The 19,098-nt window shown below is 37.2% G+C and overlaps 1 protein-coding gene across 5 annotated transcripts in view; it reads left to right on the top strand.

Moving 5' to 3' along the window:
- Positions 1 to 19,098, top strand: part of ERBB2IP (erbb2 interacting protein) — a 149,987-nt gene that overhangs the window by 66,461 nt on the left and 64,428 nt on the right. For all 5 annotated transcript variants that reach the window (XM_011966741.1, XM_011966743.1, XM_011966740.1 and 2 more), the window contains exons 5-7: positions 13,443 to 13,521; positions 14,928 to 15,017; positions 16,046 to 16,102. In XM_011966741.1, coding sequence (XP_011822131.1) covers positions 13,443 to 13,521; positions 14,928 to 15,017; positions 16,046 to 16,102 — 226 coding nt within the window. The remainder of the gene's footprint in view (positions 1 to 13,442; positions 13,522 to 14,927; positions 15,018 to 16,045; positions 16,103 to 19,098) is intronic.

The raw sequence follows: 19,098 nt of genomic DNA, 5'->3' as shown, positions 1-19,098 counted from the left end.
TATATATATATATATATATGTATGTCTCCACTTATTAAATTCTATTTATTTTAGTTGCAGGTCATCAAAATGTATGTTTTATAGGATTATGATAAAATCAGGACTTCTGTTTTAAGGAATAAAATCTGTTTTAAGGATTTATTTATTATATTCATTCTAGGTTAAAGTGAAGGTTATAGTGGTTAGTGCTGTACTGACCTTCAGTTCACAATAACTAATAAACTTTACCTTTAAAGATAGTACTGTGTTTTATTTTACCTTTTGTTATTGAGCTGTTTAACTTTAGGGCTATTTGTATTTTTAATAAATTTATTGTTTAATTTTTATTTAGATTGGATTCATTCATAGTGGTGTCCTGCTTTTTATCTAGCTATCTTAAAAATTTTTGGCCAGGCCCAGCGGCTCACATCTGTAATCCCAGCACTTTGGGAGGTCAAGGTGGAAGGATCTCTTGAGCTCAGGAGTTTGAGACCAGCCTGGGCAACATAGCAAAACCTTGTTTCTACCAAAAATCATCAACTTAGCTGCGCATGGTGGCATGTATGTGCCTGTGGTTCCGACTACTTCAGGCTGTTGTGGGAGGATTGCTTGAGCCTGGGAAGTCAAGACTGTGGTAAGCCGTAATCATGCCATGGCACTCCAGCCTGGAAAATAGAGCAAGACCCTGTCTCAAAAAAAAAAAAAAAATTGTGCTCAAATAAGAAACCTGTGTAAAAGCTAAAAGAACGTGCATGGCTTCACCAGTTGTTAGCATTTTGTTACTTTTGTCTTCTCTTTTTCATGTATATGAATTTAAATATGTTCAGGAAAAAGATATATGCATATCATTGCTTATATAAAATGTCTTTTTGGCTGTGCGCAGTGGCTCACCCCTGTAATCGCAGCATTTTGGGAGGCCAGGGTGAGCAGATCACCTGAGGTCAGAAGTTTGTGACCAGCCTGGTGAATGTGGTGAAACCCCGTCTCTACTAAAAATCCAAAAAATTAGCCAGGCGTGGTGGCAGACACCTATGATCCCAGCTACTCGGGAGTCTGAGGCAGGAGAATTGCTTGAGCTTGGGAGGCAGAGGTGGCAGTGAGCCGAGATCTTGCCATTGCACTCCAGCCTGGGGGACAAGAGTGAGACTCTGTCTCAATAAATAAATAAATAAATAAATAAATAAATAAATAAAAACAGCAAAAGTCTTTTTGCTAAGCTTATTTAAATTTAAGTTGGAGGCATCTTGTCTTCACTCCTAAATGTTTGAATATACACCCCCTAAGAACAGGGGAATCAGAATAACCACATCATCATTATCACTCTCGAGAAATTTAACATCATATTTCCCCTGTTGCCTAATAATGCTCTTTTAAACTCTTTAGGCCCCTTCTCCATATCCCTCCTCTCAAGTTAAAGATCATGTAAAGCCTATAGTTGTTGTGTCTCTGGTGCTTTTAAATCAGTAACAGTTTGCTGATGATTTTCATGAAAGTTTCCATTTTTGAAGAGTTTAGATCAGTTGGCTTTTGATTTGTGTGACTTTTCCCCTCATTATTTTATTAAGGCTAAATGTCTGCCATTTCAGACTTTTCCTTGAGGGCAGTGTGAAATTTGTGTTTCCATCCCTAGTACTTAGTATAGTGCCTGGTGGTGCCTGATACATTCCAAAGTAAATGAACTGGATTACCATCAGATCTCTACGGATGTTCACAGATAATCCAGACTATTATAGAATTCTAGGATTATTGTCACTTTAGTTGTCATCATGTCTACCTTTTCATCCTAAAGGAGTATCTCTACATATGTTGACAGATAAATTAATCCAGAGTATTACAGAATTCTAGAATTATTGTCACTTTAGAAGTCATCACATCTACCTTTTCATCATAAAGGAGTATCTTTCTGGTCTTTTTAAACGGGAGTTGTTAAGGTATAAGGAAAGGGACTCGATAATTTGGGTATTGATTTAAAATCTTACGCATTTGGAATTGTATGTATTGGGTAAACTTTGCTAACGTTCTTTATGATATAGAAATATTGCTTGGCTCAGTAATGAAAATACTTGCATATGTGCTTCATGAAAATGGATTAACCTCATGTTTATTACTCTAAAATGAGAATAGTGGAATTATGGCCATGTTCTAACCCTACAGCATCATTAAATTAATATCCTAGGCTTTTGTATAACTATTTAAAGAATTACATGTCGTAGAGTTATGGCAACCTATTAGACTGCAGAGTAGCTCTTTTACCTTTCTAGTTTAGCATTTTGTTGTTGCTTCTACTATACTGAAAACTTTTAAACAATTATTTCAACCTGTGAGTGTTTTTGAGGCATTGGAGATAATCTTTATGTGATCAAAAGATTTAGGATAAGTACTTAAGTGTTCTACCTCGAGGAGGAATGACAATACTTATTACTTATTGTTGCCAATAAGACTTAGTTTATTTGACTAAAAATTAAATTGGTCTGTTATTTTTATATGATTCCTCACATAGAAAGGGCCACATCTATTATTTAACTTGCAGAATCAGTTTTTTGCATTTTACTTGTTTTTTTTTTTTTTTTTCTTTTTTTTTTTTTTGAGACAGAGTCTCACTCTGTTGCCTAGGCTAGAGTGCAGTGACCGGATCTCAGCTCACTGCAAGCTCTGTCTACTGGGTTCACGCCATTCTCCTGCCTCAGCCTCCCAAGTAGCTGGTATTACAGGCACGTGCCACCACCCTTGGTGAATTTTTTTGTATTTTTAGTAGAGATGGTGTTTCACTATGTTAGCCAGGATGGTCTCGATCTCCTGACCTCGTGATCTGCCCGTCTCAGCCTCCCAAAGTGCTGGGATTACAGGCTTGAGCCACCGTGCCCGGCCCTTACATTTTACTTGTTACTTGTATTTTCTCTCCTTTTAGTCTTGATGTCTAAGTGAAACTTCACTTCATTGTTCATAACAAGGCTAGCTGAAAGGAGACAAGAGACTATCATAGTGTCAGAAATTACCTTGCCAAGTAAAAATTCTAGTTATTTTAATTCCTTATCTTATATTCGTCGTAAGTGGTATGTTTAACCCATTTTACTTTTAGAGAGCTAATATTAATCAGCCTGTAGTATTCAACCCTAATATGTATGCTTTTGTATAGCTCTATTGTGTTGAAAAGAAAATTAATAAAGCACACATATTAGGTTGCATATTAGCATGCATATTAGGTTGATGTGGCTAGATGTGAGAAATTCAAATTTTGTTGCATTTTTGATTTGGTAATAGACTGCCTAAAAGAAAGGTTAGTACATTTAAGCAAATGTAACATTTTGAAATTATTAAAATGTAATAATACAATTTAAGCTGTTACTGTTTTACTTATATTTAAGCTCTAGTGTTTTCCCCTTTAAGGTTTTTATGTCATTTCAGTCTAATATTTAAGTTTATCATAATATACTAGGTACAGTTTTCAGATTCATTAGCTGTTGTGCACTGTTTGGAAGGAGGCAGGAAACTTGTGGCATACTTTGTTATTCATCCTATCATCAAACTGTATTTCTTTAAAAGCACTTGCTTTTAGGATTCTGACTTTCAGGCTGTCATAGTTTCTGATTTTTTTTTTTTTTTTGGACGGAATCTCGCTCTGTCGCACAGGCTGGAGTGCAGTGGTGCAGTCTTGGCTCACTGCAAGCCCCGCCTCCCAGGTTCACGCCATTCTCCTGCTTCAGCCTCCCCAGTAGCTGGGACTTACAGATGCCCACCACCATGCGCGGCTAATTTTTTGTATTTTTATTAGAGACAAGGTTTCACTGTGTTAGAATGGTCTCGATCTCCTGACCTCGTGATCCGTCCACCTCAGCCTCCCAAAGTGCTGGGATTACAGGCGTGAGCCACCACGCCCGACCAGTTTCTGATTTTTTATGTAGTTCTTATCAGTGTTTTTCATTTGTTAAGTTAGCATGGTTTAGGAATAAAAAGAAATGGCCCCTGTTCTTTGCTTCTCTGTTTATTGATCTGGTTGTTACACTGGGGACTTAATCTAAATTTGTTAGTTCATCTGTAAGCTTGTTAAACACATGAAATGGATCAGTATAGGAAATACGTAATTTTAAGGGATTTAATATTTGTATTTATCAACAAATTCAGTTTTTTCTTTTACAGTCTGTGATAAAACTGGAATGTTAATTTGTTCTGAGTCTTAATTTGCTCTTCTCTTTCTTTTCTCGAGTTGTGTTTACTGTATGCTTTTAATTTAATTTAATTTTACTTTAAGTTCTGGGATACATGTGCTGAACATGCAGGTTACATAGACATACACGTGGGATGGTGGTTTGCTGCGCCTATCAACCTGTCATCTAGGTTTTAAGCTTCACATGGATTAGGTATTTGTCCTAATGCTATCCCTCTGCTTTCCCTTCACTCCGCATCAGGCCCCAGCGTGTGATGTTCACCTCCCTGCGTCCATGTGTTCTCATTGTTCACCTCCCACTTAGGAGCAAGAACATGCGGTGTTTGATTTTCTGTTCCTGTGTTAGTTTGGTGAGGATGATGGTTTCCAGCTTTATCCATGTCCTGGCAAAGGACATGAACCCCTTCTTTTTTATGGCTGCATAGTATTCTGTGATGTATTATGTGCCACATTTTCTTTATCCAGTCTGTCATTGATGGGCATTTGAGTAAGTTCTAAGTTTTTGCTATTGTAAATAGTGCTGCAATAAACATACATGTGCGTGTACACTTTTTAAAGTTATAAAAAGTTCTCTCAGGTGCTATCCCAGCCGTTGCAAATAGCAACCAGTATTAGAGAAATGATCTGCTGTTGCATTCAAATGACTTTTCTTGTAGGGAAGACTGGGATGATGTGGTTAAAACATTCTGTCAAAGTGGTGGATGGGGAAAGCTGGTGGGGAGGGGAGATAAAAGAAAAACGTGTAGCTATTAATTGTCTTGTATGAACATACTGAATAAAATGCCAGGAATTACAAGGCAGAGAAACCAGAAAGAGTAGCTCAGATCTTTCTGTCTAATATGGCAATACTAGCAAGGTTAACCAAGGAATTTCTCTTTAGTTGAATTAAAAAGCCCAGGAAGAGTGAATTGAAAGTTTGTGGTGAAAGCAGAAAGCTTCTTTTAACTTGAGAAAATCCGATGATTGGGGACAAATTAGTGGAAAAGGCTTTTCACATTAAGCTAAAAGAAGTTAAATTAAGAGAATATTACAGATTGATGGGGAAGTTATGGTATTTTGCTCTTGTGTTTTAAATTTCCAAAACTGCGATTCTGCCTTGTAGTTGATGCTTGAGCTCAGCTGTTTTAATAAATCACTTTATTTAAGATAATGAAAGAAAGAAAACCATGTTTTACACTGTCCATGTTTAGACTGGTGATTTCTGGCCACTGCCAAGACTTTTGATAAATGGAGACTGTTAACTAGAGTGTGCACTCATTTGTGGCCTACCATAGCATAGGCATTATTATTCATTGTGTTATATCTGGTCCAAATCATACATCTGTTATCCTCTGGAAACTATCATTTGAGTTTGCAATTTCTGGTTAGTTTTGACCAGAACTGGAGTGTTTTATTCTGTAGTATGGTAATCATTGCCTTTAGAGTGCAGGAACAGTAAGGGACTCCTATTGACTTAAATTAAACAACTTTAGTTTAAAGTTGGGACAGTGGGATGTTGACATCTGCGTGTCACAGACCACCAGGGACTCACTTGCAGTTGAACAGTTTGGGTTTATTACTTCATAGTGAGCAAAAACTCATATTATTGGGATTCATGAGGGTTGCAGAAGGTGTAAAAAAAAATACAGAATTTGGGCTTTTGTTTGGTGATATTGGGAAGGTTTCAGAAAATAATGGTTTGCCCTGGATGGGATGCTGCCAAGAAGTGGGGTAATTCTATGTTTGGTTATTTTTTTTTTTTTTTTTTTTTTACTGGGAGAAATAACTGTATTTGAATAGGACCTGAGACAGCATATTGGGCTAAGGAGGAGAGGTAATGTTCCAAAACGGCAGTCAAAGCTCATCGACCAAGCAGACTCTACTTCCCAGCAACCTTGCAGTTAGTGCAACCAACAAAAGGCCTGCTGGGGAATGTATTTGCCACTAAATTCCCCAACTATGCCAACATTACAAAAAAGATAGAGGTTTTTCATCATAATTAAATTTCCACAAACCTCCCCAATCACAGGAAGTAAAAAATTACATTTTACAGATCTCAAACTTGTCTTCATCATTTAGTTCATCATCTTCAAAAAATGGCTCCCTTGCCTAATTCATAGCTATGTGATCTATCCAAGCAGAAACAAGATGGCCAGGCCATGGCAATCCTCTTCCCATTTCCTCTAACAGCAGGGTGAGGCTCAGGTGGAGGTAGGGGGTGGGGAGCACAAGGGCTACTTTTCCCCAGTACAACATGGCATCTGAAGCTTGATGGGAGAGCAGAACTAGTGAGACTTAAGGGAAGGGTCCAGGGCCTGTATTCAGTCAGAATCACTGCTGGAAGAGGAGGAGGAATGCTTGTCGCCTGGGGGGAAAGTTGGATTGCTCTGGGGTGCTCCTGGGAGAGGAGGACAGGGCCTGGGGGAAAGAGTGGGTTAATAGTTGGTAGGTGGGCAGGATTGGAACCTCCAGGGCACCCGATGTTGGGGGTATATGGATTTGGCCCTGGCTGCCCGGCATTGGGATTCCACATGTTTAGGTGTGTCCTCCAGCCTTTCCACCGCCGCCTGGGCTTGATGCCTTCTTCGCAGTCTTCAATTGGGTGTCTTAATGTTTTCTATAGGGAAGTTGATTAGAGTACAACTAAAGCTGTAATCAGTCACTGTCTGGGAAAAGGTGCTGTATGGTATATTTTGGCTTGGACAATATCATATTTTGTCTTTTTTCAGACATGATTATAAATTTGTTTTTGGCTTGATATATCATGGTTACAGAATGACTTGATGTGATATTGATGTTCTGTGAAATAGTTTTATTCAGCAGGAGAACACTGAGGCCTCCATCTGAATGCCAGGGCTTGTTTGTATTAAGACCAAGAACTAGTGATAGTACCAGGCCAGCTCCTAGGCGTCAGGAGGGATTTTCTCATTCTCGGAAGTTAAGAGAGAGAGTTCGTCTGTAACTAAGTGAGAGTGATTTGGAGAAGACAATTGTGTTTTATGATATCTAATCTAGAGCTTCATTTTACATTTGAGCAGCAGTCTTTTTTTTTTTTTTTAAAGAGGCAGCATCTCACTCTGTTTGTTGCCCAGGCTGGAGTACAGTGGCATGATCATAGCTCACTGCATCCTGAACTCCTAGGCTCAAGGGAGCCTTCCCCCTCATCGTCCTGAGTAGCAGGGACCGCAGGTGTGCACCACCGTGCTTGGCTTTTTTTAATTTTGTTGTTGTTGTTGTTGTTGTAGAGATGGGGTTTTGCCATGTTGCCCAGGCTGGTCTTGAACTCTTTGGCCTCAAACAATACTCCCAATACCTTGGCCTCCCAAAGTGGTGGGAATGCAGGTGTGAGCCACCATGCCTGGCCAGCAGAATTTTCTTACTAAAAAAGTATACGTCAAAGAAGCAGCATTATTTATTGAAGTCACAGTAATTAGAAAAGAACAGATAGTTGGCGCTGTTAGAGAATTAAGAAGTAAATTGTGATAAAATTCAGTCGTGTGTGTGTGCGTGTGTATGTATGTATGTGTGAGTTGAGACAGAATCTCCAACACCCAGGCTGGAGTACAGTGGTGCAATCCCAGCGCACTGCAGTCTCCACTTCCCAGGTTCAAGCGATTCTCGTGCCTCAGCCTCCTAAGTAGCTGAAACTACAGGTGCAGGCCACCACATCTGGCTTAATTTGTTTTGGTATTTTTAATTTGCATGGGTTTTCTCCATGTTGGCCAGGCTGGCCTCAAAATCCTGATCTCAAATGATCTGCCCACCTCAGCCTTCCAAAGTGCTGGTATTACATGCATGAGCCACTGTGCCCTGTCCCTGTATACTTTATCTGAAAGGATAAAATGAGCCATCTTTGGAGAGTAGGTAACACAGTTGTTGAGGGTAGGCCTTGAGCAAGAACTTGAAGAAGCCATATGAATAACTAAGGTAAGGATGTATGAGAAGCTATTTTGTAAGGTGCGAGTGTCTACAGCATGTGTGAGGACTGTTCCCTGGGTAACTAAAACAGTGTGAGCAAGATGGGAGTGCAATAGGAATAGAAACCAGGGAGGTGGCGATTTGAAGGAGCTGCTAATGAAGGGCCTCGGAGGCATTTGTATGCACTTTGACATTTACTGTCAGTAAAATAGAGTCGCTTAGAAAGTTTTGAATAGATAATTCAGAGCATGATATGACTTGTGTGTAAGTTTAATCTGGCTATATATATAGACAGGGACTGTGAGCATATGGGTGACAAACAACCAGTTCAAATGCTGTTTCAGTCATCTGAGGTGATAGTGATGGACATAGTGAGATGAGGACAGCCCCTGGATATGCTTGAAGGTGGAATTGACAGCAGTTCATGATGGATGGGATGTGGAATGTGAGAGAAGAGTCAAGGATGCCGTCAGTGATTTTGGTCATGCCCTTGGAAGGACAGTTGCCATCAGCTGAGATGTGGAAATCTGTGAGAGTTGTAATTTTTAATAGAACAAATCAGGAGCTCAGTTTTTTTGAGTTCTAGTTGTTCATAGGGGTCTGGAGTTTAGTCAAGAGAAGAACTGCTAGAGATAAATATTTGGGAGTTGTCACCATATGGATATTTAAAGCCTGAGATTAGATGCATTTGCCAAGGGCATGACTGTCAATAAAAAGGCGGTAGAGGGGAGAAGCTAGTCAAGTGAAAATGTTTCTTTTCCTTACTGCATTTTAGCTTCTCATGAAAAAGGACTGTGCCTTAAATATCTGTGGTATATAGCATAGTGTCTGATACTAACATTTGCTGAATAACTTTGAAGATAGGTAATTTCAGCTTGGGATAGGGTGAGTTTGAGGCTTGTGAACAAAATCTAATGGGCATTTGAAAATTCTTAGCAGCGGCTAAGGAGGGAGGTGGGAACTGGAGATACAGATTTAGAACCTACAAATGTGTATGGTAGGAATTGAAGTCAGACTAAACACATTGCTAGCAATTTTCAAAAGTAGAAAACCAGTGTTTCAAAACTATTTGCTTAGGGCAAAATTACTACTATGTATCTGAAAGCCAATAATAATTTAGAATTTGTAATTTCACAGGCATTTGTGGAGTACTTCTTATAAACCACATGCTATGAAATAAAGTACTTTAAAATATAAAAAGTATGAAGTATTCAGGGCTGGTCATGGTGGCTCACGCCTGTAATCCCAACACTTTGGGAGGCCAAGGCGGGTGGATCACGAGGTCAGGAGATTGAGACCATCCTGGCTAACATGGTAAAACCCTGTCTCTACTAAAAAATACAAAAAATTAGCTGGACATGGTGGCGGATGCCTGTAGTCCCAGCTTCTTGGGAGGCTAAGGCAGGAGGATGGTGTGAACACAGGAGGCGGAGCTTGCAGTGAGCTGAGATTGTGCCACTGCACTCCAGCCTGGGCAACAGTGTGAGATTCCATCTCAAATAAATGAATAAATAAATATGAAGTATTCATTTGTATTTGTGGGAGATGATCCAAATATTAATTTCCACTAAATAATATTAAACTAATAAATACATTTTTATAGGAATTAAACACAGTATTTATAATTTAAAACTTGAAATTATTCTCCATATGATATTTTAGATCAGTAGAACGTATTATATAGTCTTAGGTCTTTTTCTCTTTAGATAGACTTTGTCATGTACTAAAAATACTATAACTCCTAGAAATAATATCTTTTACTTGGTTATTTCAAAATACTACAACCAATAAAGTTGAGTTATTTAGCTAAATTTTAAAATGAGTTTGAATGCCAGTGAGAACTTTATAGAATGTTTTCTTGCTCCACCCAAACATGGAATGTTTTACTTTTAAAAAATATTAAGAATTGTGCACCACAACCAAATCCATTCCATGTATTCAAGGTTGGATCATTACTTGAAAATCAGTGTAATCCACCACATCAGTAGACACATAATTAACTCAGCAGTTCCAGTCTTAGATATTTACCCAAGAGAAATGCAAACATTTCCACAGAATGACTTTAAAAAAATACAGAAATTTTCAGTGCAACTTTTTCATAGTAATTCAAAACTGCCTCTGCTTCCTCTGTAAGTCCACATTGGCCCCTGAGCACCACACGTACCCTAGAATTCTAGCCCCACTGCCACCAGGGGCCGCTACATGCTCTCCTTAGGCTCTGCAGCAGCAGACACTGCCCTTTCATTTAAAAAATATTTAGTCAGTTCAGCAAAGGGATGCTCTTGTAATATATTAGGAGCATCATTTTAATGCATCCTCAGTGGAGTGATCACTTAAAGACAATTGTTCGTCGAAGAACTAATAAAGATTTCACTCCTAAGGAAAAACGCAATAATGTTAAGTATTTTGTATGTAAATGAATGAGAGAAAAGATGGTAGGTAAGTGAAATTCAGCAAGCATTTGTTGTACAAAGATACAATGTACTAAATAGTAACATGTACTTAAAGTGGAGAATTGAGTCAATCGAAATAAAACCTAGCAGTAATACAAAGAATACACAACTAGTACAAAGTAAACAGTTGTAAAAATGCCATAAAATGCATAATTGAACTTTTTGGAGAGTTAAATTTCATTGAGTTTAGAGATCAGGATAGGCTTTCAGAAGATCCTACTGGTTTTGCTGGGAGGAAGAGCATTCTAAGTAAAAAGAATGTCTTGTAAATGAGTATTAATTTGGAGGCTTGGAATAGGATTGCCAAGTTTGTTTTACCAGTAAGAAAATTTCCCTGTCTCGGCCGGGCGCGGTGGCTCAAGCCTGTAATCCCAGCACTTTGGGAGGCCGAGACGGGTGGATCACGAGGTCAGGAGATCGAGACCATCCTGGTGAACACAGTGAAACCCCGTCTCTACTAAAACTACAAAAAACTAGCCGGGCGAGGTGGCGGGCGCCTGTAGTCCCAGCTACTCCGGAGGCTGAGGCAGGAGAATGGCGTGAACCCGGGAGGCGGAGCTTGCAGTGAGCTGAGATCCGGCCACTGCACTCCAGTCTGGGCGACAGAGCGAGACTCCATCTCAAAAAAAAAAAAAAAAAAAAAAAAAAAAATTTCCCTGTCTCCCATCTCCAAAAAAAAAATCTCCCACATTCCTATTTTATCGTCTTTTTATTAAAAATGACTTTTTTTCCACTCAACAGGGGAAGAATGAATGATACAAAGCTACTAAATTTTAAAACTTAGATTAAGTGAAAAATAAATTACCAAAGTCAGTGTAAGAAGTAGAAAACTGAAAAGGCCAGGGAATGCAACATTAAATTGAATTAGTAGTCAAAAAAAGTGCCAGTTAAAAATTCTGTGTTTAGCATTTCGAGCAACTACCAAACTGTTTTCCATAGTGGGTATATCAGTTTGCATTCTTACCAGCAATGTGTGTAGTTCCCAGTTTCTTGACATCCTCACAAACACTTGCTACTTTCACATATTACATTTATTTGTTAGGTCTCATGGGTCCTTAGTCTTCCTTTGTCTTTTTTTGACCTTGATAGTTTTGAAAGTTATTGGCCATTTATTTGACAGAATTTACTTAATTTGGATTCGTTTGGTGCTTGCTTATGATTAAATTCAGGTTGTGTGTTTTTGGCAAGTATATGTCCAAAGTGATATGATATTGTTTCTCAGTACATCTCAGATCAGTTGCCACATTATGATGATGTTAACTGATAATGCCAACTTTCAAGCAATTTTGAAGGTTAAGGTGGTGCTTGTCAGATTTCTCTACTGTGAAGTGAATTTTCCCTTTTAATTGCTAAGTGTCGTGTGGAAATAATCTTTTGAGTCTCTATTAATACCCTGTTTTTCATCATACTTTTACCCACAATTTTTAGCATCCATTGATGAGTTTTGACTGAAACAGTTACTACTGTGTCATTTCCTATTTGGTGATTTTGCATCATTCATTTTTCATCACCTGACATTCTATATATGATATTGTGGTAAACTTGTTTACTTAAAATCATGTAGTGATGAAGTCGAAAGGGTCTGAAATGGTTCTCTAATGACAATCCTGTTAATCATATCATGTTAATGGAGCAATGGATCTTACAAACACAGACTATGTAAAATTCATTTTTGGAATGTCTTAAATGTTATTAATTAGCATTCCTTTAATTTAGATTAGAACAGTGCTTTTTAAAGTTGATCTGTGGACCAATGGTAGTCCACATATTATTTATTACTTTATTTTGGCTGTGATAATGTCAGGGAATGAGGAAATGCTCAGAATCTTTCACTGCAGTTTGATATTATTCCAGTTGTACAGTGTTTTGTAAATGTATTGGTCCACAACAGATTGGAAAATTTAAAAACCGTGATCCTTTACCTCTTTTGGCTTGAAAAGCACTCGTCTAGGATACTCCAAAGCTGAAATGTCTAATAGATCTATTGAATATATCTATCATAGTATTAAGAAATCACTGCATTTTAAAGCAGTTAATATTTTTGGCATGACACTGGGTTATGTGAAGGGAAAAGGTTGAGAAAAGGGGAATATAAATATAGTTAGGAAAAATAGGATAGGTGCAGGAAAGAGAAAGTGTTTCATTATCTTAGGGTGGACAGTGCTGCCTTCAGGCAATATATCCACTGGCATATCTGATGTAGATTGTCTTCCTCTTCTATCTGCAGCTTTATTTTCAGTTTTGCTTATGTATGTTAGGAACCAGCTCAATCAAGAGCCCAGCATTTAAAAAACAATTCTTGGCCTGTGGGGTGGCTCATGCCTGTAATCCCAGCACTTGGGGAGATCGAGGTTTGTGGGTCACCTGAGGTCAGGAGTTCGAGACTGGTCTGACCAACATGGTGAAACTCCGTCTCTACTAAAATACAAAAATTAGCTGGGCATGGTGGCGGGTGCCTGTAATCTCAGCTATTCAGGAGACTGAGGCAGGAGAATTGCTTGAACCCAGGAGGCAGAAGTTGCACTGAGCCTAGTTCGCCCCACTGCACTCCAGCCTGGGTAACAGATAAAGACTCCCTCTTAAAAACAAATAAAAATGATAAAAAAAGAGTCCTTTTTTTTAAAAAAAATGAGAGAAACAGAAAGAATGTTAAATGTTCTACAGTTTAGGTCCTTAACATCACATGGAGAAGGCACTAATTTTCAGAAGAAAGAAAGAAAGGTAAAAATCAGTTTTTTAGCAGTATGTAATTAGCAGTTATAAAGAGGCAAATAAAACGAGGAGGAAAGATAAAGAAATTGTTGTGGAGGTCATTGTTTAGTTCACATTGATGTTGTCAGTTCATCTACTTGTTAATTGGTATATTACTTTAGAATCTGGAAGGTATGTATTATTGTTAGTGTTATTTTTGGCCTTTGTAATCTTTTAATTTGATCTTTGTTTTCTAGGCATACAGGAGTTTCCAGAAAATATAAAAAATTGTAAAGTTTTGACAGTTGTGGAGGCCAGTGTAAACCCTATTTCCAAGTAAGTTCTTAGGTGAATTATAAATTACTTTTGTGAATAAAACAATTATGAAACAGTAGTAGATATTATTGTACATATTTTAACAAAAATTTTTTATCAGTCTTGTCTATACAAAAAATTTCAATTTTAGAGTTTAAAAGGAATCTTTTAAATAATCTCTCTAACCCCATATACTACTAACGTAAAATTGTGATCCCAAACAGATAGTGAGAGTGTTTTGCTCCAAGTCTCACAGATAATGTCAGAAATGAGAGTAGAATCCACATTCCCTCACTCTGTGTTATTTACACCCTAGAAGAGTGTCTTTGCCTTCAAATCAGGTGTGTGGTACCTTCAAACTTCTGAAAACAGTAAAGGAAACCAAAAGTTTCTTCACAATTTTGATAGAAGGCAAAACAACAGGAAACATAAACAAAACAATAACAACAACAACAATATATGATTGGTTGCAGTGTATCAGAGATTGTGAATGTCCCCTTATGACAGTGATGACTGTAAACAGAAAGTTTTCCTGGCACCAAGGCTGTTAAATTTTGCAAAAATGGAACGGTGAAGCAAAAGATGAAAGAAGCATAGCAATCCAGAACCAACATGTAAAGATTATGCATAGTCTCTTCATTTGAAAATATTGCTCTAGCATCAAATTCTAGATCTTTACTTGTTTCATAATCAACAAAAAATAGAAGTAAAGCTAACACGTGTAGATTGTTACATGGCCCTAACGTCATTTAGCTTTAAATGTTATTTCTTTTCGTTTGCTTATTATAAAATCATATAGTCTTAAAATTGTTCAGGAGCCAAATATTGAAATTGAAAGTAATCTCAACCAGTGGTTCTCAGCTGGGGGCTATTGTGCCCCAGGAGACTTTTGGCAGTTTCTGGACACATTTTTGGTTTTCATAGTGGGGTATGTGTGTGCGTGCATGCACACTATTGGCATCTAGTTTGTAGGGATCAGTGCTGTAGCTAAACATTCTACAGTGCACAGGACAGCCTAGGTACAACAAAATTCAGCCCAAAATTTCTCTACCAAGGTTTAGAAATTCTTATCTAGTCCTTTTGATAGTCCTTTTGATTGAGAGTAGATAAGACAGATTTCAAGAGTGCCTGCTGATTTCAGAGTTGTACCCTAAATACATTTTTATGTATTGTGGCTCGTTCATAGATGAGTGTTTTGTTCAGATTTTACATTATTAAAACAAATATTGCCTCATTTTCTGTTTACAATGTGATGAAGATACATTGAAACAAGTAGGTTATTATAAAAGGCAAATCTTTGAAGGGGCTCTTATAAAAGTAAAGAAGTGACTGTTTTCTGTCTGTTGGAAAAATATGAGAGTCTTAGATTTTAGTAAAAGGCTGAATTTCTTACATGAACTTAATTTAAATTCTGGTATTTTATGTAGGCTTCCTGATGGATTTTCTCAGCTGTTAAACCTAACCCAGTTGTATCTGAATGATGCTTTTCTTGAGTTCTTGCCAGCTAATTTTGGCAGGTAAATTATGGTTTCTTCTAAAACCTTTTATTATTAGCTCTTATAAAGTTTACAAAACTATAAGCTGCTTTGGTAGTACTACTAATTACAGTTTCATAGGCTCTTTTTAAATTATTCCCAAGCATTGTGACTTTTATAGTCTCTTTGGTGGCTTTGAATTAATTTTTCCTAGTAAACAATAATCAGTGAGAGTTTGAAGGAAAAAGAAAATGTTTTTTTAGGTGGCCAAAACAGCGTTTCAATGGGGGTAATTTCTGTATGCTTGAGATACTGAAAGCTGTATTCTTAGCATTCTAAAATGATCTAATAATTGATTTATCTGTCTTCCCTGCTGTAATCAAAATTCTTGAGAAAAGGGAATCTGTTTCTGGGGGTGACCTCATCATCTCCCTGCCACCCTCAAATCTCTGAGTAATTTTTTAAACAGACGAATGAATAATAGATATGAAGTTATTACTGAGTTTAACTACTAGAGAAAATGCTAGTCAACTAAATGTTAATTTTATAGCCATCTTTTATGTAAAAATCATTGATGTTCTTGTCAGATTCCTCTTCTGTATCTGGCATTTGCATCACTTAGTCTGTTCATTTTCTCTCTAGTTTTAGTGGAATGTACATCAATGAAGTGCCAGAGGATTTCTCCTCCTCGTTTTGTTTCTTTATTTCTTCTCAGGGCAGCACTTTAGAGTTGCATTATTGTTTTTGAATCTACCAAGAGTTAACAATTTTTGTGAGCATTTTTGGTAAAAGGTATGAAATTCCGGAGGATTGATTCTTGGAGATAATCACTTTGTCACTTTGAAAATGTGTAGAAGTGCTAACCCTTTTCCTCTGACCATAATTTTGAGGAGCAAAAATAGTCTTTTCTTCCTTTGTATTTTATGTTGTATTCTGTAATTTCTAATATATTACTTTGCATATAGTAATTACACAATTATATTGCTTCCTTTAAAACATTAGAATATAACATTAATTTATTAAATTCATTGTCTTTGTCCTAGATACGTGATTTGTTTTTTGTATTGCAGATTAACTAAACTCCAAATATTAGAGCTTAGAGAAAACCAGTTAAAAATGTTGCCTAAGTAAGTAAAGGTGCTGTTCTTTAAAAAACTTAATTTATAATTTTTAATGATTAAGTCTTTAAAAATGTAAATTTTTATTACCTAAAATGTGGTGCAAATTATTTGTAAATCTTGACTGTGTGGTCATCATATTTTAATTAGTGGTGTTAAAATATTGAAATGTATGTGTCTGTTGTTGGTGTTTAACGTGGTACTGTGTTGGTAATGATTTATAGCTCTCTGAAATGCAGTCTTGTGTGTGACGTAAAAGTCAAAATAATAAGTATGTAAAGCCCACCTCAATACTGAGTAGAAATCCCAGATTTGTCTACTAAAGTTCATACACATATTGCTCATTAGAAAGATCCATAGGATCTTCACGTGAAGCCTGGTAACAGTAGAACTTGATTGTCTGGCTTTCTAGTGTGTTGTAAATTAGAAATGGGATGATTGGTTCCCTAATGGTAAGCTAACAACAAGAAATGGCAATCCAGGAGCAAATAAAAAGATTTAATTATAAGAGAAACAGGTCTACAAACTCAAAATGCACTGTAGTCTGTGGCCATTCGTTGACCAAATATCTTAAAACACTATGAATGCATCGCTATAGTGTTACATTTTAAGGGTTGGCAAGCTACAGTCTGTGATTAAATCTAGTCCACTGTCAGGTTTTGTAAACAAAAGTTTCATTGGAACACAACCACATGCATTCATGTACGTATTGTCTGTGACTGCTTTTGCTTTACAGTGATAAAGTAGTTGTCACTACTGTATGCATCTGTTGTTGGTGTTAGAGTGGTTGTCACTGCTTTATCACTGTAGGCTCTAAACTTTTTTAGGTGTACAGGACCTAAAATATTTACTCTCTGGCCCTTTATGGAAAAAATCTGTCAACTCATGTTGAAATTGGATCATCAAGATTTGCCCACCCAGCCTGGGCCACAAAGCAAGACCCCCATCTCTACAGAAAATTAAAAAATTAGCTGGGCATGGTAGCATGTAACTATAGTCCCAGCTACTCTGGAGGCTGAGGAGTGAGGATCTCTTGAGTCTAGGAATTTGCACTTGTAGTGTGCAACGATTGCACCACTGCATAAGAACAGAGTGAGACCCTGTCTCAAAACAAACAACAAACTTCTCACCTCTTGAGAAGGAAAACGTCTCCAGTTACCCCAGGAGATGTTCTGTTTACTCAGCTTCTATGACATATTTATATCTGTTACAGTATTTGCTGGATAATGTTAACATATTTATATCTGTTAACAGTATTTGCTCGATCTATTTTTATTGTATGTCACTCTCTTCTTCCCTGACCAGCATATAACATGCTTGTATGTGCATGTATATCTTTCCCCTTGGTTTCCCATGATTATCTGTGAGGACACAGACTGTGTCTTATTTTTTATTCCAAAAGACAATGTTTTGAGTAATTGTTTTATGCAGGGATGAATGTTTATAGTGATGATTGTGAGTATAAGTTAAAGTCAAATTATAATCCATATTAAAATTCAAAAAAATATATATATATTGCAGATTTGACACTCTCATTGATAATTCCTTAGCTAAAAACGTGACTGGTTTCTAAGAGATTTGAATAACAAGATGTAAATTGTCTACTGTAATAGCTAAGCCTGCAATTACTATGTGATATCATAGGTAATTAACTGATTTTAACACCTTTTAGAGATTCAAATTAGACTCTCAGTGAATTTGCAGATATTCTTTTCTCCTTTTAAGATATGATTGTAGCCTTATAAATACATTTTTACTGAGGTAAAATATGTTTAAAATTTACTATCTTTACCATTTTTATGTGTACAGTTCAGTGGTAATAAATACATTTATAGTCTTTCCCCTTCATTCCTTCCTCCCCGCTGGCGCTCCTCAGCCTCTGGTAATCACCATTCTACTCTTATCTTCATGAGATCTGTTTTTCATTTTTTGTTTTGTTTTTTTTTGAGACAGAGTCAGTCTCTGTCGACCAGGCTTGAGTGCAGTGGTATGATCTCAGTTCACTGCGCCCTCCGCCTCCCGAGTTAAAGTGATTCTTGTTCCTCAGCCTCCAGAGTGGCTGGGACTACAAGCATGTACTACCACATCTGGCTAATTTTTTGTATTTTTAGTAGAGACAGGGTTTTGCTATGTTGGTCAGACTGGTCTTGAACTCCTGGCCTCAAATGACCTGCCCTCTTCAGCTTCCCACAGTGCTGGGATTACAGGCGTGAGCCCCCACAGCCCGCCTGGGATCTACTTTTTTTAGCTCGCACATATGAGTGAGTACATGCTTGGCTTATTTCACTTAATGTAATGGCCTCCTGATCAACCCATGTTACTGTAGGCAGCCTCTTTTATGGCTGAATAATATTCCATCTTGTACATGTACCATATTTTCTTAATCCATTCATCTGTTGATGGTTACTTAAATTGATTCCATATTTTGGCTATTGCGAATAGTGCTGCCATAGACATAGCAGTTCAGATAACCCTTCAGTATACTGATTTCGTTTCTTTTGTATATATACCCAATAGTGAAATTGCTGGATTGTGGGATGGTTCCATTTTTAATTTTTTTTTTAGGAACTTCTGTACTGTTCTCCATAGTGGCTGTGTTAATTTATATTCCCACCAACAGTGTTCAGAGATTCCTCTTTGTCCACATCCCTGCTAGCGTCTGTTATTGCCTATCTTTTTAATGTAAGCCATTTTAAGTAGGGCAAGATGATATCTCATTGTAGTTTTCTCTGATTAGTGATGATCATTTTTTCATATACCTGTTTGTCATTTGTATGTCTTCTTTTGAGAAATGTCTATTCAGATCTTTGGTGTATTTTACAATATAATTTTTTTTTTTTTTTTGCTATTGATTTGTTGAAGCTTCTTATGTATTCTAATTATTAATTCCTGTCAGATGGATACTTTGCAAATATTTCTCCCGTTCTGTGGTTTGTTCATTTTGTTGATAGTTTCATTTGCTGTGCGGTTTTTTAGCTTGCTGTAATCCCATTTGTCTATTTTTG

This window comes from Mandrillus leucophaeus, unplaced genomic scaffold, assembly GCF_000951045.1.
Source record: "Mandrillus leucophaeus isolate KB7577 unplaced genomic scaffold, Mleu.le_1.0 Scaffold771, whole genome shotgun sequence".
Classification (NCBI taxonomy): Eukaryota; Metazoa; Chordata; class Mammalia; order Primates; family Cercopithecidae; genus Mandrillus; species Mandrillus leucophaeus.
The sequence above is the reverse complement of the archived record's forward strand: the minus strand, read 5'-3'. Positions and strand labels throughout refer to the sequence as shown.